Source organism: the organism of the source record quoted next, unplaced genomic scaffold (assembly GCF_019419815.1).
Source record: "Pyrus x bretschneideri cultivar Hongxiangsu unplaced genomic scaffold, Pyrus_bretschneideri_v1 Contig86, whole genome shotgun sequence".
NCBI lineage: Eukaryota > Viridiplantae > Streptophyta > Magnoliopsida > Rosales > Rosaceae > Pyrus > Pyrus x bretschneideri.
The window spans coordinates 786,091-806,555 of record NW_025999827.1 but is presented as its reverse complement, the minus strand read 5'-3'; the positions used below and the strand labels follow the sequence as shown (position 1 = coordinate 806,555).

At 37.2% G+C, this 20,465-nt stretch overlaps 2 protein-coding genes and 1 non-coding gene across 3 annotated transcripts; 2 read left to right on the top strand and 1 right to left on the bottom strand.

Annotated features, from left to right (window-relative positions):
• Positions 1-2,379: 2,379 nt before the first annotated feature.
• LOC125473432 lies at positions 2,380-2,471 on the top strand. Its single transcript, XR_007255322.1, has one exon. It is a non-coding gene; the product is annotated as a small nucleolar RNA snoR128 (small nucleolar RNA).
• A 6,179-nt stretch (positions 2,472-8,650) lies between these two features.
• LOC103933066 lies at positions 8,651-12,707 on the top strand. The gene is made up of 14 exons (XM_048576212.1): positions 8,651-8,750; positions 8,840-8,956; positions 9,060-9,223; positions 9,348-9,462; positions 9,640-9,864; positions 9,943-10,124; positions 10,419-10,586; positions 10,662-10,767; positions 10,880-11,017; positions 11,151-11,312; positions 11,403-11,597; positions 11,722-11,910; positions 12,008-12,070; positions 12,240-12,707. The coding sequence occupies exons 2-12, from the start codon at positions 8,915-8,917 to the stop codon at positions 11,893-11,895; spliced, it is 1,671 nt and encodes a 556-aa protein (XP_048432169.1). The 5' UTR covers positions 8,651-8,750; positions 8,840-8,914; the 3' UTR covers positions 11,896-11,910; positions 12,008-12,070; positions 12,240-12,707.
• Positions 12,708-14,572: 1,865 nt separating this feature from the next.
• On the bottom strand, positions 14,573-16,348 carry LOC103933057 (mitochondrial uncoupling protein 5-like). Its single transcript, XM_048576215.1, has one exon. The coding sequence runs from the start codon at positions 16,065-16,067 to the stop codon at positions 15,096-15,098; it is 972 nt and encodes a 323-aa protein (XP_048432172.1). The 5' UTR covers positions 16,068-16,348; the 3' UTR covers positions 14,573-15,095.
• Positions 16,349-20,465: the final 4,117 nt, after the last annotated feature.

Genomic DNA, 20,465 nt, shown 5'->3' with positions numbered 1-20,465 from the left:
ATATATTAGCAAACGAAATAAAAGTGGCCGAACCATAAAGTGGAGGAGGCCAACAATGTTTTATTCCGAGCCGAGATCTTTTTACATCAAAATTCTCAAATTGATTTCGCTTTAGGCCGAGAAAAGAATTTTCTTCAAATATTTTTGACTCGGCGGAATATTTTTCATTTCCGGGCGCCGAATGTATTGGACAATTATTATGCCCCCTAGGCATATTAATTTCACCGATTTCGGCTTCTAACCCAAGCAACTGAGCCTAACGGGATTGCTCCATATCGGCTTTATCACCAATAATCATATTGATTGGCATGGTTTGTTCAACTAAAACCATGAATTGGTCTTGTTCGTCATTGGAACACTTTTCTGACGAATTATTTTATGAGTCAATTTTTGGCTCAGAAACTTGAACATTTTCTTCTAGGCCTACCACACTTTCAGCCTCGACCAAAAAAATAGGTGGCCTAGGTTTTTCTTCTTGGCCGACCATATTTTCCGTCTCGACCAAAAAAATTGGTGGCCTTTGTTCTTCGGCCAAAGTAACAATTTGTAGTAAAACAATATTTGGGGACAATGACGTAGGGAAAATATTTGTAGTAAAAAACGTAGGGAAAATATTTTCCATCTAGCTAGATATTAAACTGAGCCATGTCTTCATTTACCCATTGCTCTTGGAGGGTAACAGGAGCTTTTATTCTCAACATGTAAGCGAATGATTTTTACATCTATGTATGGCCACGAAGAATTTTTTCCACTTCTAAAGATCTTTTTCGTTCCTCATTGTGTTTTTTCAATTCCTCTAGACGCTCATATAATCGGCTACGTTGAGCCAGATTGGAATCTTGATATATCATATGAACTTCGTAGTTTTAGCACTGGGTCCCACCGGGTGTGCCAAAATGTTGATCCTAAAAATTACAAAGCCTACGTGGTGCGCAGGCTGAGTAACTAATAAGCTAACTACATCCTTCAGTTGAATGCAAGGCATGCCAACTCGTCGGCCGAGGAGTAAAATTTGTTCATGTTGCGTTGAGTGTGTTGCTGACTTCTTTATCTTGCGACTGCGACCGAGGAAGGAACAAATCTCAGCCTTTGGATTCTTGAGCCTGAAGACAAGGCTGCTAGTTCTACGAAGTTCACGAATCGTCAGCATCGGATTCAGTGATGGTGATTATATTAATGAGAGTATAAGCACGTCGAATCGACACTAGACTATATGGACACAAGTATTCAAAGGTAATGTGTGTCTTGACGGTAAATGTGGTTCGGCCTTCAGAATGCTGAACTCTGAAACTCACTTGGGAGTTTCCAATCGTAAAACCACTCGGTGTTTAATGCGCCAAATATCGTAACTCGTAACACTTTACTTCGCCAAAAAGGCTAATAAGATGACCTCTGCCAATAAGGATTCAGAAACCCTTCTCTACCGAGACTTGGATAGGTAACCAGTCGAACTCGATGCAGTGCTGTTTATCCAAACTGAAGGTGTTCTTCAGTCGGCTGATTCTACGGCAACAGTGTTGTTTATGCAAACTGAAGGTGTTCGTCGGTTGCCTTCACAATGCTGTTTATCCAAACTGAAGGTGTGTTGGCAGAAAAAGAAAGTAAAAAAAATCTCAAGAGGTTTGAGAGGTTTTGCGCAGGGCAATTGTGTGTTAAATTGGAGGTCCTATGATTGTTGCATGATGTCTTGTATTTATAGCACCAAATCCTCCTTGAGATCAAGTCAAGATCATATCTAGATTGGGACTTCTTTTTCTGTTCTAACTCCACTTTGACCAATCCTACCCCTATTAGGACTTTGAACTCACCCCCTTTTTGAGGCCATATTCATTGTTGGTCGGGAATCCAAATTGCACTAGGACTTCTTCGACCCTTTTGCTCATCCGAACTACTTCTTCTTGCGATAGGACTCGACCATCCTTGCTGAATGGCCCGAGACCACCAAGCAGCCCATAGTATATTTGAAACAGCTTTGGGCCGAACATAAACCTACACTCGGCCCAATACTATTATTTTGCGCCCAAACAGTTAGGAAGCAAAAGCTAACTTGCTTTGTGCTTTCATACATTGTAATGTCGTGGTAGCCTTTTCTTTGTTTTACTGTTGTACTAATTTCATGTTTGATTTTTGCCCGAGTTCTACCAGTTTCTTTATTTTATTAATTTTATGTGATCTTTGGTTATGATGATGATTCAGTAACTAGTTAAGAGTATATAAGAATGCCCAATGGACTTTGACAATCATATCATTCTGAGCGATTACCTAAGCAACTTGACATGTTGGTCTGGTTCAGTCTTCAAATTTGTTCTCTTTGTTATGCATCAACTCCCTTTGTTAGTTTTTGTTTTTCATTTGTTGTCTTTGGTTGTTGGTGAATGGTTGCGATGATGATTCAGTACCAGTTTAGAGTTTCTAAGAATGCTCAATGGAACTTTGACAATCTTGTTGATTCTGAGTGGTTACCTGAGCAAGACGATATTTGATTTGGTTCAGTACTCAAATTTGTTCTCTGTTCTGTCCTTATTGCCCTTGGTAGAAGTATTTTGTTACATCTGTTTTTTCTTTGGTTGATCTTTAGATATATATATATATAAGAAAGTAATAGCTTACAACATAAATAAAACCATGTTTCTAAACACAATTGCAAATACCCTATCACAAAAATGGTTTACTTCCTACCAAAAGAAAATAAAAAAGTCGTACTGATGGTTTGCACTTTGACTAATTGCAGTTGGATCGTGATGATACGTACAGCCTTTTGCTATACAGTGGTGGTGCCTTGCTTGCTCTGTGGTTAGCATCAGCTGTCGTTTGAGCTATTGATTCTATTCCATTGGTATGTCACCAAACATACTTTCCATGTGAGTTTCTTGAATTACAATTATGAATTAATACCCTTTTCTGGGATATTGATGTTGCTCGCCATTTGAAGCAGTTCCCGAAGTTGCTGGTAATTGTGGGTTTTGGATACACAATTTGGTTTAGCTCTCGTTACCTAATATTCGAGGTAACTATAAATTATTAGCTTCAAATGTCGACTTATTAACCAGTCAGACCTTAAAATATATACTTAATGTTGATTATTGTTGTGCAGGAAAATAGAGATGAGTTGGTTGCTAAACTTCAAGTTCTTAAACAGCAGGTTCTTGATTCGAACGATGACTGATATAAAGGACTGCGATGTCGTGCAGATTGTTCCTGCATAAAATCATGAATGTAGATTTTAAGTTCCTTTCGGTAAAGATCAAATATATATATATATATATATATATAGTTTATTATTAGTTTAGAAGGCTTAGATTCTTGACCATATGAATTTGGATCCAATAATTTTATGGTTCCGGCGTGTTTTTTGCCTGCCCTGCGTGTTTATTTCGCCAGCCGGGTGGGTTTAAACCCTCTTCTCTTTCCATTGTTTAGATGAATTAATTTAGTTGAGATTATCTATCCTTTGTCAAGGAGGTTGATCATTTCTTTTTTAAGCGATTAATGGATCACCTCCAATGCACAAAGAAGAAATTCTTCATATCGCCAAAGTAAGATTTTTCGGATCATTTAGTGGTACGTTTAAGAAAAATTACCGACCCAATTAAGGTTGTAAAGCTAAAGACCGACAACGAATATATATGGAAAAAGGAAATAAAGTCCGATGCTAATACAAATTTAAATTTGTTTCTCGACATTTGTTTCCCTTTCTTTGGTCGAGTGCCAAACTACAATTAACCAACAAGAAGGGGAAGAAAAGAGATTGACCTATTTTTCTCTTGTTTCTCTACACTTTTCCCCATCCCCAAAAAAACACAAAAGAATTGTACAGGGGCTGAAGCAATATCTTCCTAGGATTTCTCCAAAATTTGGGAGATATCTTAGCGGTATTGATAATTTTGGTAAAACGAAACATCATTGCAAAATCTTTCGGTGAATGTCATTGAAATTTCTATCGATAATTTAATACTACTGTTTAGCGATATTTCTATTCACTCGTAAGTGGCATCTCAAGTTTGACTCTCACCAAGAGCGAATTTGAACCAATATATCTTTCAACATCAAATCTTAAATCTAATCTGAAAGTTATCACTTCTTCCAGCATTGTTTGCACCACAAGGCATAAGCTAAAATGAAAAGGGTCCCAAAGTTCTACATTGTGAAGTTGTGCATTTACTCGCCTTTCACTCTAATAGACTATTCAAATAATCCAACAACTCAAGACATAACATTACACTTCATTTTATTAGTTTTATTTTATTTAGTTATTGAGTTTTTGCTCAATAAGGTTTCATTAGGGTTTATTGAAAACTTGACAGAATATACAGTTACTTAAAATCACCAAGGACCTTTGCAAGAAGATCCAACACTTGCCAGACTGTGTAGGTGGTTAAGTTGAGACAATATCAGTGTGATAGTGAACCACTGATCTAACTCACCAATCACATTTGTTCCATCCCTCACATCCTCATTATGACAAAAAATTGTTATTAATGCTTCAAATCTCGAATTTAAAGATAAAACCTCATTTTACAAGAAACAAAGGCAAAAACAAAACAAAAGCCATCACATATTGCAGAAAAACTTGCACATGGCAATGCATTATTAGATAGGAAACACCACGTGACGATGAACTCGTTTTATGTAAGTCTTTCTCAATAGGGAAGAGGCATCAGTTTCAGTTCATTAATTTTCTTATGATTAAAGACACAAATGAAAGGAAAATGCAGTCCAAGTCCTAAGTGGGTGCATGGAATGTGTGAACCTAAAAGGAGATGGAAAAACGACGCGCCATTAAGAAGAGAATTCGATCGTTATGAGAAACAGCGATTGCGCATGCCACGTCAGCATCTCTTCATTCGCACGTCTCCTTCAAATGCTCTTCTGTCTTGATCATAAGAACCTAATTATTATTATTATTATTATTTTAAGTCCCCTTTTATTTTGTTTCGAATTAATCCCATCGGAGGGTTGAATATTTTCAAGCCAAAATAAAATATTTCCTTATATTTTGAATGGACGTTTTGATATAGGCGCTTCATTTTTTAATTTTTTAGACTAAACATACACTCATTTTGAAAATTTGATCAAACATTTTCCTAAAATTTTGGTTATTAATTTCAATTTTTCACCTAAGTTCAATTTTGTTTAGAATTTTAGTTTTTCACGACTTTTCCTAGACATTTCGGTTTTTTTTTCCCTCTTATCCCTATATTTATGCATTTATTATCCATCTCTATGAATTTTTTTTTTATTGTTTGTTATAATTTTACTTTTTTTTTGTGAATATAGAAGAATATTTATTAAAAAAAAAATTGTCAGATTTTATTATTTAGAAGACCCAACACATAATAAAGATTTGTTTGATTATATAGCTACGTCTAGTTTCTATAATATGGACACATTTAGTTTTATAGTAAAATTGATTTTTTGTATTTCTCGGTACATTTGAAATGTAAATGTACCAAAAGGGTTATCTGATAGAGACATTTGGTTTTGTGGTACATTTGTGATTTTTTGTTCATTGGTCTTTTGGTACATTCGGAATCTAAACGTACCAAAGGGTTGCCTGACAATGGGCACATTTGAAATTTTGGTACATTTGGTTTCTCTGAACATTTAAAATCTAAACGTACCAAAAGGGTTACGTAACAATGGGTACATTTGGTTTTATGGTACATTAAAATTTTTGGTACATTTGGTTTCTCAGTATATTTGAAATTTAAATGTACCAAAAGTCGAAACATTTGTTCTCAAATGTACCATAAGTTTTAAGTATATTTTTTATATATCTATACGTAAAAAAATATCTATTGAAGACTTTTATTGAGACATTTTTAATAGAAACAGAATTTTTTTTTAAAATACTGATAATAAGGTATTGAGGAATTAGTTAATTAATTTTTTATTTTATTTTATTAAAAAAATGTAATTTAATGTATAGAAGGGGATTAACAAAATTAAATTTCTGTATTATAGGCAATTAGTTGCTAACCTACCTTATGCCTCTATATAAATGCATTTAAATTAATGACTTGGAAATTAAATAAATAGAAAATTATTGAGGTGGCAATTGATCAAAGCACCTTAATGAAATCTTTAGAAATGATGAATGTTTAATCTAACAACTATATAAAAAATGTAGGGCATTCTAAGTTTTCCTATTTTGAATACCAAAAACTAGAGGGAATTTACAGGATACAAAAAGGAAGATTTCCTGGAGGGGAGAGGGAGAGAGAGAGAGAGAGAGAGAGAGAGAGAGAGAGAGAGAGAGACAGCAAAACCCAACAATTTTAGAGAGTTGCCTTCAAAAGCTCCATGATATTGATTTGGGTAAGTCTCAAATCTCAATTGTTCTTAGTTATTAAGTACATTTATTCTTCTTTGGAAAGTGCTTTTTCTCACAAGTTTCCTGTTTGATCAAAAGATCTTTAGAAAAACAAAATAAGTAAATAAAAGGGGTAACAATCTTCTTCCCCCAAATCATTTGTTGTTTTTTTAAAGAGGGGTTCCCAAAAGCATAAGCACTTGGTTGATCACTCTACTTGTCATCGGACCAATAAACGAGTCTTGTTTGTTGCTTCCCAGATTTTCTCTACAAACAAGTTTTGATATTGGTGAATCTGTTAGGTCAAAAGGAGTTTCGACAATTGTGTTCGACCAAGGGATGGACACCAATGGTCTTAGATGGGTTGGAGAGGTACGCGCTTTTTGTTAAGAATTTAGCTGCGGTTTAAAGTTGTTGGCTTCGAAATTTCTAGTCTTTGATGACTTGCCAACTCTTTGTGAGTGTGCGCGGTCGCGCGCATGGCATAGAAATTTTCTAATATGGTTTTGTGTGTAACAGAAACATAAAGTACAATCTGCCGTCAACAACTTGAGGAATGGAGGAGGAATGAATAGCGGCGATTCAGACATGGACACAGACTCTGACTGTGAGAATGTGGCCACTGATAGGAAGTACTCAGTTGCATGGTCTCCCTTGGATGACAGAGCTTCCAATACTTTGGGTTCTAAAGGCGTGGCATCGAAGCAAAGGCAGCGAATTCAGGGTTGTGATCAAATTCAGACCGAATCCAGTTTGTCGAGGGAGAAAATCCAATTGAGAATGGCTGGGGAGTTTGGAAGGAACCAAGCTATATACCCTGATTTTACCGAATATGAATTGTCTGATTCGATCACTAGTACCGAACTTCCGTTTACGCAAACGAAAAGCAACAATGGTGGTGCCCAGAAGAGATCATACAATTCAAGTGGTAATATAGAAACAACATCCAAAAATAAGCTTTCGAATAGTAATCCCATCACTCCTCCACTTGATGGTTCTGTTTCGGAGATTGAACGTGTTGTTGAGCCAAGTTCACCTATTAGAGCATACAACACAGCTCACACTTCGAATTGGAGTGTTCCAGCAAACACTAATCGTTTAAGAAAAACAGAAGTGTCTACTCAAGCAGCCCTATGCACTATTCTTCCGGCAATGGAACTTCTAACTCGCTACTTCGTTCACCTGCTTGCCTCCCAGTATTTAGTGAAAGGTTGGTTACATAGCTGAATTATATTTTGAATAACCACATAATGATTCGGTGTTTGATTATTGAATATAAGTGCTTTAGAGAAATTTTTACGACAACACTGAACTGTTCTACATTTGATAGTTATCTCACTGATCCAGTAGTCGTTTTAAGTTTTGGGGGTTTTATTTATTCAGTGTGCAGGGTACATGGTGTGCTGTAATCGCTTATGATGCGTGTGTTAGGCTCTGTCTTCATGCGTGGGCTCAGAGCTATTGCGCTGAAGTTCAAGGTTTCTTGGAGAATGAGAGCGCACTGTTGCGATATGCATTCGGTTTACAGCATGTATTATTGCAATCAGAAGCTGAACTTTTGGCAGAACAGCGTCCTTCACAGCCAATCAGTACATTAGCTGCTCCTGCTCCAAAACATGTGAAAGCTTCAGGAAAAATAAAATTGCAAGGTACCCTACTTCATTGAATTCCTCATTTTCTTTTTCAATTAAAATGTTAAGATCTTCATTGTCTCACTGAAATTTCGTCATTCAACAGTTCGTAAAGTGAAAATGGATTCGGATGAACAACCTTCTAGCTGCAGTTTCCCATCTCCAAAACTACCAAGGATTCGTTATGGCTCATGTCGTAGGCGCTTCTCTAATTTGAGATCAACTTTATCTTCTGCATTGAAATCTACACAGAACATAAAGTTGATCTCTAACGGTTCCCTTTTTCATTGGAGCTTGGCTTGCCTAGGAGCTGGAAGGAAATGTATAAAACAAGGATCAAGCTTCCTAAAAACGAGGGCAAATACTTTGTGCAATCGCTCTTCCTTGCATGAAGGAGCGCAAGGTATGTGAATCTTTTGTACATTTTAAGCATTCCCTTAGATACTAAAGTGCAGATGGTTTTCTTTTGTGCGTAGTATCTGACATTTGCCGACCTCTTTCTGTCAGAAACTTATTCCTGCTTCTTGAGATTGACAAGTTCACCTGAAGAGGATGCAGTACAAATGCAACCAGGATCTGGTGAAACCCGTGTGTTGTATGTACTCTTGTTCTTTATTTTCTCTTTTCATTCACTCTTTCATTCGGTCCATACTTGTACCATTGTACGTAGTTGTATTGTTAAACAACTGCTTTACTACAGGTTTCCAAACAGCGTTGGTGATGGCGTGATCATACAAGTTCAAAATTCCAAGGGACAACATTGTGGTCATGCCCTAGTCAAAGTGGCTGCTATTGCTGATGAACCGGTACAATTTTCAGAATTCAGTAATTCACTTGCTATCTGTACGAAGGTTGATATTTATGCTTTGGAATTAAATATGTATTTTGAATGCAGGGCGACAAGATACGATGGTGGCCTATATATAGTAGTGATCCGGAGGATGAACCTGTCGGCAGAATACAATTAAGCATGGATTATTCAAGTGGTCCAGTTGAAAATAGTAATCTTAAGGTTGTTAATATTCAACGATAGCTAAATCCTTTCTTCGAAACTGATTGACGTATCTTTGGAGTTCGGTTTTTTATATTCTCTTTTCGCTTCTTTCCTTGTCCAGTATGGTTCCGTTGCAGAAACTGTGGCATATGACTGTGTCTTAGAAATTGCAATGAAAGTTCAACATTTTCAGGAAAGAAATTTGTTATTACATGGCCCGTGGAAGTGGTTATTGACGGAATTTGCATCTTACTATGGAGTATCAAAGGCATACACCAATTTAAGGTAGCGAAATATGTTAGGACTAAAAGTAACTTATCATGATATCATGTTAGAACTAAGGTGGTGGAATATTACCGACTATGGATCTTCTAACGGCTATTATATAAAAATTTCATGCTACTTGCAGATACCTTTCCTATGTCATGGATGTCACGACCCCTACCGTAGATTGTCTCACCTTAGTATATGATCTGCTAGCAGATGTGAAGGAAATGAGCACAAATCTGTTAAGTCATCAAGAGGTATTCGATTTCATCGTATTGTTTTTAGACTTTTCGGGGAGATATTTTGGCTAGGGAGAATGACACTACCTTCGTGAACATAAAATGTGAAATTTTCTTCAGTTTATGTTCCTTGATGTTAGCCATGGTTAGTGGATAGTTGTTTCCACTTATAACTTGAAATAATGTATCGAACAGCACTGCATTCTGGCGAAGATTGAGGATCAAGTAAGGAAGTTGGTTGCTTTGGTTTTTGAGAACTACAAGTCACTTGAAGAATCTTCGCTGTTGGGGATGGTGGATGATTTTAGGCCTGCCAGTGGATTGGTTGCGCCTGCTTTGGCACCTGCTGTCCAGATATACACCCTTCTGAACGATATTTTGAGTCCTGAGGCACAATTGAAATTATTGAAATTCTTTCAGGTATGATAATCTTACTTCTCCGTCCATGAGCTTCGCCTAACCTTTTTATGCTTTACTGAATATGAAATGACTTTGCAGGTCGCCGCAAACAAGAGGTTAAGAATGATCTGTGCCGAGACAGATGAGCTTGTTCTAACCAGTAATGAGGGGGCACAGAAAGACTTTCTTACTTCTTATCAGAGGATGAAATCTTTGATTTTGAATATTAGAAATGAAATTCTGACTGACATAGAAATCGTAAACCAAAATGTCCTCCCGGGGTATGTATGCCATTCCGTAAACTAGTCTATTTTGTTCTTGTATTTTTGTTTTTACTAGTGTAACTATATCCAGTGCGGTTAACCACAGACGCAGATGGGCGAAATTGCATTGAATATGCTCGGTGCAATTTTGAGGATCTGCAAATGTGGTTAACCGCACTTAAGAAATATATATATATATTTCGGTGTTTTTGGTTGTTGAGAATCTTGAACTTCAGAGCTGATGACTGGTGAATAACTGAATATGACTTGTACGTGTATAGTAATTGTTCCTCTTTATAAATTTTTATGCAGCTGCATAGATCTTCCGAATATTTCATCATGCATATATAGCGTTAACCTCTGCAATAGATTGAGCACTTTCCTTGTTGTACGCCCTCCTCCAAGCCTATCGCCTCCGGTTGCAGAGCTAATTATTGCAACAGCAGACTTTCAACAGGATCTGTCTCTGTGGAATATCAGGTAAGTGAATTATCTGGTGTAAATTTGTGCTCTTTATTAGCTTTTGTATCTTTACTCATGTAAAACTATTTCTAGTCCAATTAAAGGTGGAGTTGATGCTAAAGAGCTGTTCGACGCACATATATTCTTGTGGATTCTGGACAAGCGCCGTCATTTGCTTGGTCAGTGCAAGCTAGATAAGGTATATATCTCTTTTGGCATGCTTTTATAATCCTTTTGGTTTTATATTTCGAGTATCGTCTCTCTTCTTTTTATTTTTGGGTATAAATCTGATAGAAGTTGTTTCGTTTCAGGCAAAATGGTCTGGTGTGAGGACAGACTATGGAACAACTCATTTTGTTGATTATATGCAAATTGAGCTGAAGGGAATGCTCGATGAATTTGAAGTCATCATTAGTCGCTGGCCGATATATTCATCTCCTTTGGAGAATGTAAGTGAAATATACTTCTCGAGGTTTTAATGTTTTTATTTCCGACTTCACGTGTAGCATCTTTCTGTGTTGTTTCATATTTGAACCTCAAATCGTCTGACTAACGCTTTGAGATCGCTTGTGTGTTAAAAAGGTTATCGCGGATGTTGAAAGGGCAATCATCGAAGCTTTGGACAGGCACTATGCTGATGTTTTATCGCCGCTGAAGGATAATCTGACAAACAAAATATTAGGCTTCAAATATGTCCAAAAATTATCCAGACAAACCATTAGCACATATTCGGTCCCAAATGAGGTGAGGCTCTATTTCTTACTTGAACATCTACTTGGAACTTCGATCTTTCTTATTAGGGTATACTCTTCAATATTATGTATCGTTTCTCAGTTAGGAATCCTTTTAAATTCCATGAAGAGGACGCTCGATGTGCTGTGGCCCCAGATTGAAAGCCAGTTGATGTCTCGGACTTCTTGCATCCGCGATGGATGTGCCACAGGCGAACATCTTAATGACGTATCTGCTCTACTCAGAACCAAACTTAGAACCTACCGACTAGCCATTGTCGAGAAGCTTTATGAGAATGTGAGTACTGAATTTTCAGTTTGAAATGTGCATGTGCATCAATGTTGTCGAACTATCGTGTAACTACAAAACTTTACGAGTTTGACTAATAAATGATTTTTCTTCTATTTCCTTGTAAATACAGACTAGAGTTCATAACAATACAAAGCTGAAGAACATTATTCGATGCTCAAAGGCGGAGGAATCAGTTGTCCGAAGTAGAATGCAGCCTTTGGAGGTTCTTTTGCGGGAGATGGTTGATCATCTCCATACTGTTGTTGATCCTACCGTGTTTGTAGAACTCTGCCGAGAGTTCTAGGACCGGATGGGGCAGGTAAGCCGAGCTCTTAGTTTTTACCATACAAGATACAACATCTCTCTCTTGAATTGGCATGTAAAATTTAATTTTCTTTCCAATTTAATTTCTGTAGGATGTACTGCATATCTTGGAGGATAAGAAAGAGGAGTACAAAGGCTTGCGCGTCGCAGTTTCTGTAAGTTTCTCTTCAGCCGTTGAACTTTCTACTAGATATTGATTATCTACATGTTATTGCAGCTATTTCATCTTAACAAGATAAAATGTTTAATATGTGAATTAGTATTTGTACTAATGATTTTTGTATACTTGTACTAGAGTGCTAATCATTGTTCTTATAATGGCAGAACCTGGATGACATATTTGCATCAGAAATGCAAAGACTACGCGGGAACTCGTTGAAAGAAAGAGACTTGTCGCCACCAGGATCGATGGAAGAAGTACATTCCATGCTGAAAGATGTTGCACGTATGTAACATGGAGAAATACAGTCATCAGCTACGATTTTTTATGTGGGTGCAGTGTGTACCGAACGTAGAAGACGACCTTATTTGATTTCATTTCCAATGAAGAAGAAACGCCGGCCAGTGGCAGAACTAAGGAGACAACACGAGCACAAAGTTCCGAGTAACGAATTTTGACGTGGGAAAATGACATTTGCCCAATTCATATGCCTTATATAAGAATGTACAAGCACCACTTGGTGTTAAAATGTGGGAACTAGGCCTGAGTATAGATAGAGATTTTGCGGGAGTACCCGAAATATAAATTGGTACATTATGTGTCCTAATATAAGCGAAGGGTCATTAAAAATATATTTTCTATCTACTTATATTATGACATGTGGAGAAACAACTACTAAACCGACTACGTAGGAAGCCCAAAATCATGAAAATGATATTGAGCACAATCAGAGAGGACGATACTTGAAGATTTGATTTTTACCGGGTTTGTGGTATCTATGAGAAAAAGTAAAAAAAAAAAAAAAAACTATTTTAGAGTGTTAATAATGATTACAAGACAGGAACAAACTTTGATTGAGATTTGAGCACACATGATGGGGCTAAAGCATGAATGCAATGGTCCATTGAATTTGGTGGTGCAAAATACGTTGCACTACTAACTCTTAAAGTGCCATTTCGAAATAAATGCACCTTAGAACCCGCCATTATATTATATCTCCCAACTTGTCAAGTTGTTCGAGTCTTGTCACTTTCCTAGAAATTTCTAAGCCTATTGACTATAATTAAGCACTAACCCCATTCTACGATGCAAATCATCATAGTATCATGCCTACTAACAAGGATTTGGATCCTCTCCTGAGCTAATGGAGAGGATCCTCCTCATCAATCATCCTTAGCCGTTGGATTTTTATCCAACGGCTACAATCATTATAACTTTAAAGGTACCCCCTGTTTGTAGCCGTTGGATAAAAATCCAACAGTCAAGGATGATTGATGAGGAGGATCCTTTCCATTAGCTCAGGAGAGGATCCAAATCCTACTAACAATCATTTTCATGGGATCCATCTTATCTTTAAATATAAATATTGTTAAGAGCATGAATTTTACATCCAAAAAAGAGGCGATCTTGTGAAAAATGTTAGAGTTTTACTATAAAACCAATTAAGAATATGTGAAGTAACTCAATTACTTACGAACACATGCAAGGTGTCTCTTTCTCCTATTGTGAACTTTCAAGCAGGTACTACTAGGGAGACCAAATTTGCAAATCAAATGATGTGTCACAAATAGGAAATAAACACGTCAATCGACACTTAATTAATAATTTAATAATCAACAACCACATCATTTCGTTTACATAATTTGGTTTAAAATTTTAATCTCCCTAGCATTACCCTTTCAACCCTAACACGTAGACAACACAAAATGGGTGATGTGGATCAAGTGTGGATTAGGTGTGGTCTCCTTAGCATTACCCTTTCAAGCCTAACACGTAGACAACATAAAATGGATAATATGGATGAGGCGTGGCCGTTGGACTTTATAGATGGAATAAGTTGCTTTGATACCATGAAGAAAGTTAAATTTCACTATAAAATCAATTGACAGTTAACATGAGAAGTAACTCAATTACTTAATACGCAAATGCAAATTCTATCTTTTCTACAATGTTTAATTCACAATCTCGTGATTCACTTGTAACCAAACAAAAAATAGTGATTCACCCCAAAACAAAAAAGAAAAGAAAAAAAATGACGGCGCCAATACTAGGCAAGGAAGAGGTAGTGGATGCAATTGAAAAGTATGGCGAAGCCCTTGGTTGGCGTTATTGACAATGTCGTGTTAAGATGATATTATTTAAAATCCAGACGGAATTAAATTTAGTTGGTTTATGTCAAATGTGAAGGGATTAAAGTCGGCCCTCGAAACAAAATTAAAAGCTAAGTCGTCACATCGGGTCGTATGTAAAATTTTGGTTTCGGTGACTCAATGTGACTGGAACAGTTTGGTATAGTTTTAACCATCTAGACGGAACTTGTAAGTCATAATATGTTCAACTATTGTCCAATTTTGTAAGTTTAGTTTCAACATTTATAAGTTCACCAAACATGAAACACAATACACATAGTTCATTTTAATAGATTAGTCGTGTGTTAACTTGTACACAATTGAGATACGAAAGAACATTCCAAATAAAACTAGGGTTCTCCAAATCATAGAATCAACCCATCACTCTATATCGTAAATTTAACAATCCGATAAACATAAAGAGGATTGAAATACAATCAAATACACAAGTACCTAGGTTTATTATATGGCACATTGCTTAGAATCAATATTGCATCTTAATATATTACTTTTGTTTTTGTGTTTTTGCTAATGACCTCTTAATTAAGTTAATTCCTTCCCAATCTAAAGGAATTTAAACAATAATAATTATAAAAAAAAAAAGACACATGCCCATATTCTAGAAAGTGAGAAGAGATCCCCTCCGGATCTCTCCCACCAAAGCTCACGAATCAATTAATCTAGATCTTTGAAATTTGATCCAACGACTTAAATTATTATAACTTTTAAAGAAGTTTCCTGTTTATAGCCGTTTGATCAAAGTTCAGGGATCCGGATTAATTGGTGAGCTTTGGTGTAAGAGATTCGGAGGGGATTTCTTCCCCTAGAAAGTACTTTTTTTCGTCATCATATCGAATGCAATCACCACCGTCCACTTTCTGAACCGTACGTTCAGAAATCCTTGAGCAGCTTGCGTACCTGCTCCAGCGTCACAAACAGCACAACGGTAAAAGGCCCTTGCCGCGAAATCGTAGGCACAAAGCCTTTATAAAGCGCCATGGGGCCCTCCGAACGCACCGTTTTGAGGGCGCAATCCAACGCCCCCGAGTACGGCGGCTCAGCCCCGGCCTCCACCTTCATATTCATCACCCTAGTCTTGATCACGTCGACCGGGTTTGACGCCACCGCCGCCACGAACCCCGCTGCGAAGCTCGCCGTTACGTGGGTCCCGAGCCCGTCGCGCATAATCCCTTTGTCCACGATCGTCTCCTTAATCTGATCGTACGATGCCAGCTGCGACGCTGTCACCAGCATCGCGCGGTTGATCGTCAGCGACGACCCTCGCCAAAGGCTCGTCACCCCTTCTTGCTTGGCCATGCGGCCGATGGCGTCCACCACGCTCTTGTAGTTACGCTGCTGAGCAGCCGGGAGACGCCCGTCTGCTTGCATTCGGACCATGGCCACGTCGGCAGGGTTTCCGACTGCGGCGCCGACCGCTCCGGCGATCAATCCTGCTGTGATTTTGCGGGGGAGTGGCATGTTGCGGGTTGTCGGGTCGGTCCATTTTTGCTTGAGAATGTCGTAGAGGCCCATTCGGGTTGTGGAGTAGAGAGTCTGCCGGAGCATGGTGGCGGAGACGCCAGAGAACATGGCGGAGACGCCTTCTTGCTGAATTATGCGAACCGCAACAGTGATTGGACCGGCACGGACCGCAGGAGGCTGTGGTGGGGCGAGGGGGATGGAGCCGCGTCTGGCGGCTGTGTGGACGGAAGCAAAAGCCGGGCGCACTGTCTGCTTAGCCGGGTTCGAGACGTGGGTTTCGCCCTGGAGCTGCATTCGGACCTTGACGAGGTCAAGAGGGTGGGTGAAGCAGCCGGCGATGATGGAAGCGATGCCTCCTTCAACAAAACCTTTGACACCCATGTCGAATTTTCTCGGGGAAGAAACGGAAAATAAGAACAAAGGGGTGGTTTTTGTTTGTCGTTCCCAAAATCCAGTTAAAAGGAATAATTAGAAAGTTTAATGATGATTAAGAGGGCCAGTTGGAATTAGGGTTCATCTCACTGGAGACGAGGAGATGGGAATGGAGGCTGAAGGCGATGGAGGAAGAGTGGGGGACGGTAGGCCTCTGAGACATATGCTATCCGCAGACTCACGCGAAATTAACGGAATTTGATTAAACAGGATGGACTGGTTTGCAGACAATCCAGGGAATTGAGAATATTTATAGGACAAGGCAAGCGCCTTCACGAAGGGATTTCACACCTAACCTAGTGCTATTCACACACATTTTTTACTTCTGACATATTCTCTTTTTGTTTTTTACTTCTGTCTCATTTTGTTAATTTTTTTATATTGTTTCTCTTCGATTCATTTGATTAACAACGGCCATTTAAGAAGCAAGACGAGGTACTAAATTTTTGTAATACCCTTTTTTGTCTACGCGGTTGTGGGCCCCGCTAGCTCTTGCATGCATTCCCATTCGTTTGTCTAAAAAGTACAACTCCCCGCCTCCCCAATTCAATTCCATTTTTGAATTTGATTTAACCATATTGATAAAATTCAAAAACCGGTTTTACACCCGGACTAAAGCAATTTTTATTTGCCACCAACGATTTGTTTAAAGCCTTATATTTATATTTCTTGTTACTTGATCGAGAGGAGGTAGATACATAATTATATGGAACTGATTATAGCTATATGCAAGTTTATAATCTGATTTAAATTGAGTTTTCTTTTTATCAAATAAATAAATTATGACATATTTACTTACTAAAAATGAAAGATTAATGAATCGAAGAATGAAAAAAGAATGGGAATGGGATCAAATAGTCGATTTTTAATTTTCAAAAATTGAATCAAACTCAAGACCTCATGTGCACGAGTGAATGCTTTTAGATTTAATTAGAATTTTTTACTTTTTTTTACGCACGATTTAGAATAATTTATATACCCATGTTTAGTAAATGTATAGAGTACTGTAAAAAATTAGATCTAATTTTGGCATGCTTACTTACAGAAAATGAGAATTAGAATGATATGGACTTAAGTTTGGTGATTTTTGTATGGTTACCCTAAACACAAATTAAAGCCGCATTTGATTAGCTTGGTAATGTATTTGACCCAATTTGTCGTCCATACAAATTACAACTTGAGTTGAATCCATGCAAACGTATAAGTTGTGTCCCTAGCAGGCTAACACAACCCCAATCATAATCAAAGAATATTCCTACCTTTCATGTTGATGTTTGTTCTATTCCTCTACATTATTCAACCATATAGGAGGCTTTTAAGGGAAAGAATTTTCATTTTTTTTTTTATAAAAATAGGGATTAGTTGTTGAACTCACATCATATCTTACTTTAACAATCCGAACTATTTATTTTTCAACCATATTTGAGGCATCTAATTGAGTTCAAAGAAATTGCAAACACTTTGTTTTCTAAGAAACAATGAAATGTTAACGTGATAATTAAATAGACAATTGGTTTCGAATTAAATTGAATTTTTGCAAGGATGATTTATAAATCGAGACTACAAAATAGACGGTTCGAATTATTGAAATTCGACGTGGAGTTAGCCCTCATTTTTACCCAAAAATAGAGATCCCTTTGTACAAAGGGCCTATAACCATATACATACATATATATATATATATATATATGCTATCCTTTGACTCAAAATTTTAATGTCTATAAAGTTGCGTCTTGTGTCGCAAGGGTTGAACTTTCATGCTTAGTATTAACTAAGCAAAGCGTTTTCGACGATCTCAGACACTTTTTTCAGTCCTTTCACTCTGGTGTGTGTATGTGTACATATAAATATATATAGCCCTTTAGGCAAAGGGATTCTCATTTTTTTCAAAAAATAAGGATTAGGTGTGAGGTTGATTTCACACTGAACTTTAACGATCTGAACCGTCTATTTTATAAGTCTCGATTCATAAATCATCCTTGCAAAAATTCAATTCAATCTGAAACCATTTGCCGATTTGGCTAATATTTTGCAAGGATGATCTATGAGGTGCAACTTGAAAATAGACGGTTCAGATCGTTAAAGTTCAATGTGATGTGAACCCTACAACTAATCCCCATTTTTATAAAAAAAATAAAAAATAAAAAAATGAAAATCTCTTCTCTTAAAGGTTGCTTGCATAAATAACTAATTCACTTGGCCTCATAACATTCTAGTATATTTTTTTTCAGACTCTACGCCGTCTACGTCTTGTAGAACCAAAAATATTAAAAGTACACGGATTATTTGTAAGTTGCACTTGCGTGAACGTTTAGGATGAAAGACTGAGTGTGTATTTAGGTCAATGGATTATTTTTAAGTTTCATATGCGTACACATTCAAAAATGTTTATGACACCGTAGACTCCTCCTTACCAAAATAGAAAAGGTCAAATCGGATAAATGATCCATGTGGTTATAAGGTATTCGGAAGATAGCCTATGTGCTAAAAAATCTCGGATTTAAACCATGTGGTTTACTCCGTTACTAAATTTAGTCCAAAAGTTATTTTTCCGTTAACTATCTGTTAATACATACGTAAAATTGTACTTTGACATGTGCACTGTTCCTCGTCTCTCTGCTCTCTGTGTAACACATCCCCCACCAATACGGCTTGAAGCAGGTTACTAAGACGCTGCTCCTTCACCTCAACCAGTAATAAATCATCAATCTCATTCTCAATATCAAATATTGTCTCATCAACTGGTGCATCCATATAATTTCCCATACTTGAAGCTGCCTGGATGGTTGATTCTTTTAATACAAAAGTGTTTCAATTAGAGCACGATGTGATCCTGGTAATTAATGTCATCGAAATGTTCTAAACTGCGGCCTTGTTTCCATTGCAAGTGAAAGGTTGATTCTTTCAATTCTTGCTGTTCGTAGAAAGCAACAAGAGGCCAGTCTTGAAGCTTCCTGCTGATCTCAGTGACGGCTTTCTCATAATTGGTTTTGTGAAAATTCAAATCACAGAGAAAGCAGAGAGACGAGGAAGAGTGCACATGTCAAAGTACAATTTTACTCATGCATTAATAGATAATTAACGGAAAAATCACTTTTGGACTAAATTTGTTAACAGAGTACACCACAGGGGTTTAAATCCGAGTTTTTTCAGTACATGGGCTATCTTCCGAATACCGTATGACCACAATGATCATTTATCCGATTTGGCCAATGGAAAATGGCACCGTGGACTCTTAGTGTATGCAAATTGGAATCTTGAAATCTGCAAGTGCTTTCGTAGTATACTTATCACTCATCACTTTTTGCGGCTAAAAAGTTTAGGAAATTTTTAGCAATGGTGAAGTTTGAAATTTTATATCATAATTTGATGGTTCTTTCTTTGATCAAATTGTTAAATAATATTTTCTTATTAGTATAGAACTTTAAATGATTGTATTTATTAAAAAAATAATTAGAATACAAATTTTATTGGTTAAAATGTTAGTTGAATAAGAAAACCATCATTAAACTGCTAATATTGAAAATAAAATTGACGGTGATGCCACATTCAATTCTTAATCACAAAATTTCAAACTCAATTTGCTAATAACGCTTGGATTAAAAGAATTTTAATATGAAACATTTTCATCCAAAATTTGACATCTACTTCATTTGGCTGTTCAAAATTCAATGGGACGAAATGATAATTAATATTGTTGACCGGACTGGGATTCCCACTCAAAAGACAAATTGGCTTTTATGGTCATGGAGGGGCTCTAACTGCCGAACACGTGTCCCAGCATTGCCATGAGAAATAATGTTTTGAAAGGCTGACCGACTGAGTCGCCGAGACTCGATCAGTTGGCTGAGAACGGAGGGGGCACTTGGTGAAGGCGCCGACCAAGCTTCCAGAAATAAAGGAAGATATGATTTAAATAGGACTTAACGAAAAATAATAATATGATTAAAATAAACGTCGTTTGAGAGTTTCACACTCTCACGGGAATACCCCATATGCTTAGCAAGCCTACGCCCTAACCACTCAGCCAAAATGACATTTCACGGCAGAATTAATGAAGGAAGATTTATAACTGTTATATTATAAATGGTGATTAAGGAGCAAGGGGTAATTAGAGCTTGCTCTTATTTCATTTCTGCAATTTCTACTTTAGAATAAATTATTTCCTTAATTACCTTGTCATCATGATATCAAAGATAAGATGCTTACAAAAACTTTTTTTCACGATTATTTTCAAACAAATATGGTTAATATTTTTTGTTGACGAGTCTTGTGAGGTGGTGAGTGACGTGGAAAAGAGAGCATGAAGAGAAGGGCGGGCAGAGTCGGGGAGGAGGTGGGGATGTT